Source organism: Hylobates moloch, unplaced genomic scaffold (genome assembly GCF_009828535.3).
Source record: "Hylobates moloch isolate HMO894 unplaced genomic scaffold, HMol_V3 SCAFFOLD_5, whole genome shotgun sequence".
In the NCBI taxonomy this organism is placed as follows: Eukaryota; Metazoa; Chordata; class Mammalia; order Primates; family Hylobatidae; genus Hylobates; species Hylobates moloch.
In genome coordinates, this window is record NW_026652280.1 from 131,711,570 (window position 1) to 131,719,337 (window position 7,768).

Here is a 7,768-nt window from a genome sequence, read left to right on the forward strand (position 1 = left end):
AGATTAAAGACCAGTCTGGACAGCAGCTTAGTAGCTGGTAATTCAAGGGAAAGTCTGAACACAAATTCTCCGTAAAAGACAGAAAGGGGATTTGTAGATGGTAGGTAGAGAGCTTTGAGGAAGACATAAGGAAAATTGGTCTCATCTAAAACAGACTCTTTTCCCAAAGCTCTGTGAATGGTGTTCCAGGTGGTCACACCTCCTGGTGGAGCCTAGACCAGGTGACCTTTTTCAAACCCTACAGCCCTCACCATGTTCACATGGAGGCAAGATGGCTCTCTTTCTGTCGGGTAGAGTCCTTGAAATGCTGGGGTGGTATAAACAATATAGACAGCACATATGGAAACCTTTCCAACGCTAAGATTCTCTGGTGCTAAGTTTTGTGGACCTTAGGCTGGTAAGATCATGTGACATAGAGCATGCCCAATAGATATGTGTAGACAATCACAAACCTCTTGTTTTATGGTTTGTGGAATAAAGTGCTTTATTAGATTGTACTAATTCAGTCAACATGAGCATATGATTAAGATGTTGTGGAAAACGCTTTTTCCTCTGAAAACAGTAATATCTTACCAACAATTCTCTGAATTAGGTTTTCTCTTATTTTCTTCAATGGCTTATAAAAATTCGGCTGGGCTCGGTGGCTTATGCCTGTAATCCCAGCACTTTGGGAGGCCGAAGTGGGCGGATCACGAGGTCAGGAGATCGAGACCATCCTGGCTAACATGGTGAAACCCCGTCTCTACTAAAAATACAAAAAAAACATTAGCCAGGCGTGGTGGCAGGCGCCTGTAGTCCCAGCTACTCAGGAGGCTGAGGCAGGAGAATCGCTTGAACCTAGGAGGCAGAGGTTGCAGTGAGCCGAGATCATGCTACTGCACTCCAGCCTGGACAACAGAGCGAGACTCCATCTCAAAAAAAAAAAAAATCTTCATAGGCAATTAAAGACATTTTCTTCCAAATCAAGAATAAGTTGGTACATAAAAGAAAACAGTGAATCTCGGTTGATTTTGTTTTCTATATTTTTGTGTGACATTCAAGGTCCACAAAGCAGTCAGAGAAGAGCAACACATGCCTGTCCGATGAGTGCTGACTGAGCACCAGGAACTGTGCTAGAAGTTAGATGTTAAGTGATTTGCCCTGAGTCACACAGTTGGTAAGCAAGACAGCCAAGACAACACAGCTCTGCCTGGCTCCAAAGTGCATGGGCTTAAACGTGCGCTGTTTGCTGCATCCTGGTTCTTGACAGAGAAGGACTTACTAGAATCATAAGCAGATCCCCTCTGAGATCAGACTGTTCTTATTGCAAAATGCCTCCCTTAGATTATTATTCTGTATTTTCATTTGACCTTCAACTTTTTCTTTCAGGTGTTGTGTAACGGACCAGGAACATGTATTCCTATCTGTGTATCTGCCCTTCTCCTTGGGATACTAGGAATAAAGAAAGTGATCATTGTCTACGTTGAAAGCATCTGCCGTGTAGAAACATTATCCATGTCCGGAAAGATTCTGTTTCATCTCTCAGATTACTTCATTGTTCAGTGGCCAGCTCTGAAAGAAAAGTATCCCAAATCTGTGTACCTTGGGCGAGTTGTCTGACAAATGGCAACTGACTTCTTTAGAATTTTGCAGTTAACAGTAGTATGTACTCAAGTTGGGGGGAAAAACCCTACATGTTTCTTGTAAAGGCGTCTGACAGTCCTGAGAACTATTGATGGTAAGGAATAAAAAATGTACAGATGACTCAGTGAAGAAACTGAGGCTTCTCTTATGAAACAAACATTGACAAACGTAACTACTAAATGTTTATGCCTCTGTAAACCAAATTTCTTTTCTAGATAAAAATATGTATTACTACCTGCAAATTTTCTTCTGGCTGTTTTAGTGGTATTTTTTTTACAGAACTAAATATAGAGTTCGTATGATTAGTAATATTTCCTGTCCTACAGCTTTTTTTTTTTTTTTTGTAAAGTATTCTGCATTGTAAAAGAAGAGAAAAAAAAAGTATTTCTGAGTTTTGGTTCAGATACAAAAGGCTTTATTTCCTGTATGGAAACAGTGATGTCCCCAGTGAATCCTTTCAGCATAAAGGAAGCAGTTATATTAAATTGGCTTCATGACAATTTGCACTCCACAAGCCTCCAGACCTTGAGCATAAACCAGTATCATTTTTTGTACTTCAGTCTTGCTTTTTGAGTAGTTGACCTTAATACAGAGTATCTTTTAAAATCTCTTGTTTAGGCCAGCGTGGTGGCTCACACCTATAATCCCAGCACCTTGGGAGGCTGAGGCGGGCGGATCACTGGAGGTCAGTAGTTTGACACCAGCCTGACCAACATGGTGAAACTTTGTCTCTACTAAAAATACAAAAATTAGTCAGGCGTGGCGGCACATACCTGTAATCCCAGCTACTCGATAGGCTGAGGCAGGAGAATCACTTGAACCCAGGAGGCGGAGGCTGCAGTGAGCCGAGATTGCACCATTGCACTCCAGCCTGGGTGACAAGAGTGAAACTTCGTCTCAAAAAACAAACAAACAAACAAATAAACGAAACTCAATGATGTAGGGACTGTTATTATTCCCATTTTACAGATGTCTTGTCCAAGATCACATGACTAGTAAGTAGCAAAGCCATAATTCAAGTTCAGGTAAGCCTGACTTCTTAGTGGGGCCAGTTTCACGGGTGTGGCCTGTGCAGTCACATAGAGTTCTGCACTGAAGAGGGCCCCCACACTTGGTTTAGTGTTCTGCTGTGACTCTCTTGAACTTCTGAATATTTTTTTAAACAATGAACTTATATTTTAGACCTTCTAAATTCTGTCGCTGGTCCTGCTTGAGACTATGTTTCTAGTGGTGCCATGTCTACTATAATAGAAGTACAACAGTTAGTGCAGTGCCTGGCCCAGGAGCTCCTCAAAAACAGGAATTCCATTTCCTTCCCTCTAACCTCTGCTTCTTTAACAAAGCAGCCAAAAAAAAAAATAAACAGAAAAGAGAAGATACTCTCCTGTAGTATTTCAGTTTATATATAGGTTTTTTCCTCTTAAATCTTTTGCTTTGTAAGTATGATACAAATCTAATAAATAGTGATTAGTGAAGTGATTGAATTTTTGTGAAAAGAGACATGATTATCCACGATCATGTAAAATTAAAATCCTGAGGCTGATCCAGCCTTTTTTCTTCTTTTTTTTTAAAAAAGAAAAAGAAAAAAAAGAACCGCCTTCTCTGAATCATGTAACAGGCACATCTGTCAGCCGGACATCTTGCTAGGTTTTTGGCTGGAGAAATGTGTAGCCGAAGATGTCTCAGAATGGTGAGAACACTTTGCTGTCTGGATTTAGTGGGCCTGGGGCAGCCAAATGATAGTTCATTGTGCTTTGATTTTAATCCTCAAATCTCAGTCACTGGTTGCTTCCCTGGAGTATCAGAGCATATTAGTATCGTTCAACCAGGGGCTGAGGTGAAATAAGCCTTGACTGTTCTAGAGAGAAAGTGATTTTTTCAGGGACAACAGCATCTGCATTTTATTGCTGTTTAAGGCTTTCTCTGCTCTGTACTTTGTTCCCTGAGTGGCACTAGGTAAATGAAAGGTGAGGGAAAGTGAACTGCATTTAGTGAATGCCTCTCTGTGCTGTGGGGCAGCTTCCCTGGGCCCCCACAGGTAATCCTGCTGCAGAGGATTCCGTCAGGTCAGAGCTTACAAAGGTCAGACCAGAGAGAATTGTAGAAAAGATGCTATAATTTTTTCCAGAAACATATGTCCCAGATGTTTTGCAGAGCCTTAACTTAAGACAGTGGTTAGCCTGGAATGTCAGAGAAAGAATGTGTATGTGTTATCTCACCAAAAGTTTGGAAATATTATATCTTTCATAGGTTCAGGCTCCTGTGCACTCATTCAGTGCATGCGTTATTGCGTCTTCCTGATCATTCAGATTACTTGGTAAACAAGTGCATGCTCTGCTGTGTGTTACTGTTATGGCTAATTTGAGTCCTCAAGGTCCCGTTAGCAGAGGGGGCTGGTGGCACAATTTCCCTGCTGTGCATTTCTGTGACATTCAGAAAGATAGTGCTCTAGTCTCAACTTAAACTGAAGAAGATGAGTAGCTAGCTTGTCCCTTCCAATTTCTCTTAGAACACTCTGAATGCAAATTTTACTGTAGGAGACTGTTCCTGAAAAATTAATTGAATCAGTCTTCAAATGAGAGGCAGGGAAAACACACATCCTGACCACACCTACTTCCCTGGAAGATTTCTATCTACAGTTCAGCTATCCTAAAAGGTCTCAGCAGCTTGCCAGGTCAGAACGTCTAACTATTTCAAAAAGGATGCCCCAAAATCATGACAGGAAACTTTAGCCTAGAACGAAGAGTGCTATGAAATCATGTCAACAAGACGAGTGGTGTACAGTTGTGAGTTGAATAGCAAGATGTCCTTGCTAGGAAGGAGATGACCCAAGCTTCCCCTTATAAAAGCAACTTGGGACACATTATTTTACCTTTCAAAGATACATGGTAAGTTAAAATTGAGAAACATACCCCTTTACTATACAGTTCCTTGGGTTGAATGAGTGCTTTATTTTTTCTGAAAAGCCCCATCCTCCAAAAGGCATTTGATAGCAATGTATTAAGCACCTTTTACCAATGATAAGAACATCATCATAAGTGTTAAAGAAAATTGTCCTTCTTCCTACAGGTCAGTGTTTGAGCCTCACAGAATTTCTTCCCATGATTTCAGCCCTGGCACACAATGAGCAGACACCCAAATCTTGTCCGCCTCGAACATTCTTTTGTTAGGGCCCATCCCTCTAGCACTCTAAAAACAAATCATCTACTACTGTGTTCTTGCTGCCCACTCATTTTAAACATGAATTTGACATAACTCCTCCTTTTCCCACTGGAGTAGTTAACTAATGCTAGCCCACTAGCTTCTGTCATGTCCCTCAAGCAACAAACTTTGGAATCATTTTTGCTTTTTCACTCTTTCCTTACCCAATTATAATTGGTTGCCTTTTTTATTTTATTATCCCCAGAATTTTCTCTTATCTTCCTCTTCTCTCCTTGAAATTACTCTTACTGTTCATCTCCTTTGTCATCACCTGTTGATTCTGCCTTTGACTTAGTTCATATCTACCCTTTCCTTTTCAGTCCCATGGTTACAATCTAAGCCAGCTTTTCAACAAAAATTTCTTGCTTGATGAGCACATTTTATTGAGGAACTGAGGAAACACCTGTGGAGGAACAAATTAATGATTTTGTTAATTACTTATGTTTGTCTTCAGAGACTTCACCTCATGCTAGTTTTGTATCCTTGTTTCACTTTTTTCTTTCATTCTTTTCTTTTTTTTTTTTTTTTTTTTTTTTTTTTGAGACAGTCTCGCTCCATCGCCCAGGCTGGAGTGCAGTGGTGCAGTCTCACCTCACTGGCTCACTGCAACCTCTGCCTTCTGGCTTCAAGTGATTCTCGTACCTCAGCCTCCCGAGTAGCTGGGATTACAGGCATGCACCACCACACCCGGCTAATTTTTGTGTTTTTAGTAGAGACGGGGTTTTACCATGTTGGCCAGGCTGGTCTTGAACTCCCAACCTCAGGTGATCCACCCAACTTGGCCTCCCAAAGCTCTGGGATTACAGGTGTAAGCCACACATCCAGCCCTTGTTCCACCTTTTATAATATTTACACCACAGAGAGGATAAGTAATTTATTAAAGATTATAGAACTAGAAAGTGACAAATCTCGGATTTGAACCAAGGCATTCTAGCTCCAGCCAGGCTTACCTTAATAGCTATGTTAGGTTGGTTTTTTTTTAAAAAAAAAAGAAAAGAAAAATGGTCCTCGAAAGGAAATAAATGGGGTAACAGGGTACTATGATGGAGTAGAAGGTAGTTGGTGTTCTAGATAGGGAAATCAGGAAAGGCCTTTCTAAGAAAGTGGTATTTTACCTGAGTTCCAAAGGATAATGCCTTAAATATTTGTCGTCCTTCTACTTCACTTCCAGCTGAGATTTTGCCTCACCCACAAAGTCTTTGTCTTCAGTCTAGTTTGAGCAAATTCTCTAAATAACTCTGTGACATAGCCACCCGTACCAAAGGTTAGTGCTGAGTTACATACCATCGAATTGCAGTCCTTGTACTTAGAAACACCTGTGGAAGGAACAATGAATGCTATTGGTGATTATTTATGTTTGTCTTCAGGGACTGGACCTCATTCTAGTTTTGTATCCTTGTTCCACTTTTGATAGTATTTACACCACAGCTCTGTACAAAACATAGGCACTAATTAAATACATAAATTATTTGGCCAGGCATGGTGGCTCACGCCTGTAATCCCAGCACTTTGGGAGGCCAAGGCAGGTGTATCACGAGCTCAGGAGTTCAAGACCAGCCTGGCCAAGATGGTGAAACCCCGTCTCTACTAAAAATACAACCAATTTGCCGGCGTGGTGGTGGGCACCTGTAATTCCAGCTACTCGGGAGGCTGAGGCAGAGAATTGCTTGAACCAGGGAGGCGGAGGTTGCCGTGAACTGAGATGGCACCACTGCACTCCAGCCTGGGGGACAGAGTGAGACTCCATCTCAAAAAAAAAAAAAAAAAAAAATTATAGCTTCAGACTTGTCTAGGCTCACTTCAGTTATATTTTATCTAGACCAGTGCTTCACAAACTTTTTGATCTCAGGACCTCATTATACTGAAAAATTATTGAAAACTGGCTGGGCACAGTGTTTCACACTTGTAATCCCAGCACTTTGGGAGGCCGAGGTGGACGGATCACCTGAGCCCAGGAGTTTGAGATCAGCCTGGGCAACACAGTAAAACCCCATCTCTACAAAAAAAATACAAAAATTAGCCAGGCATGGTGATGCACACCTATAGTTCCAGCTACTTGGGAGGCTGAGGTGGGAGGATCACTTGAGCCTGGGAGGCGGAGGTTGCAGTGAGCCGAGATCATGGCACTGCACTCCAGCCTGGGTGACAGAGTGAGACCCTGTCTCGAAAAAAAAAAAAAAAAAAGAAAATCCCAATGAGCTTTTGTTCGTGTGAGCTATATTTGTCAATATTTACCATTGTAGAAATTAGAGAAAACTTTTAAACACGAGAAATAAAGGACATATTCCACTGGCTGTCAGAACAATATCATCACACATCTTGTAGCATCTGGAAAACTATACCATCATGAGAATGACAAGGAAAAGGCAAATAACATCTTAATATTACTATGAAAATAGTTTTGACTCGTAAACCCCTAAAAACGTCTTGAAGACTCCCCGGGACCTTGGACCACATTTTAAGAACTGCTGCTTTACATAACGTCACATCAATGAATTCATCTCCTCTTTTTCTTTTTCTTTTTAAATAGAGACGGGGTTTCACTGTGTTGTCCAGACTGGTCTCAAACTCCTGGTCTCAAGGAATCCTCCTATCTTGGCCTTCCAAAGTGCTGGAATTACAGGCATGCGGCACTGCGCCCCGCCTATCTCCTCTTTAGTCAGTCAGTGATCTGTGTATTTTATTGCTGTGTAAAAAATTGCCACATATATATTGGCTAAAAACAATACATTATCTCATAGTTCTGTAGGTTAGAAACCCAGGCAAAGAAGGTTTTCTACTCAAGATCTCAAAAGGCTGAAATCAAGATGATGGCCAGGGCTGAGTTCTGATCTGCAGCTCTGAATCCCCTTTCAGATACATTCAGATGGTTGTTGGCAGAATTCAGTTCCTTGCGGTTGTAGGATTTGTGGTGGCCTGCTTCCTATCTTTTAAGGACTCACAT

General features: G+C 41.3%; 1 protein-coding gene across 1 annotated transcript in view; it reads left to right on the forward strand.

Annotated features, from left to right (window-relative positions):
- ALG14 (ALG14 UDP-N-acetylglucosaminyltransferase subunit) overlaps positions 1 to 1,865 on the forward strand; it is a 93,579-nt gene extending 91,714 nt beyond the window's left edge. Inside the window, exon 4 of the mRNA XM_032155306.2 lies at positions 1,369 to 1,865. Within this exon, the coding sequence (XP_032011197.1) occupies positions 1,369 to 1,599 (231 nt within the window). The 3' untranslated portion in view covers positions 1,600 to 1,865. The remainder of the gene's footprint in view (positions 1 to 1,368) is intronic.
- The last annotated feature ends 5,903 nt before the right edge of the window (positions 1,866 to 7,768 follow it).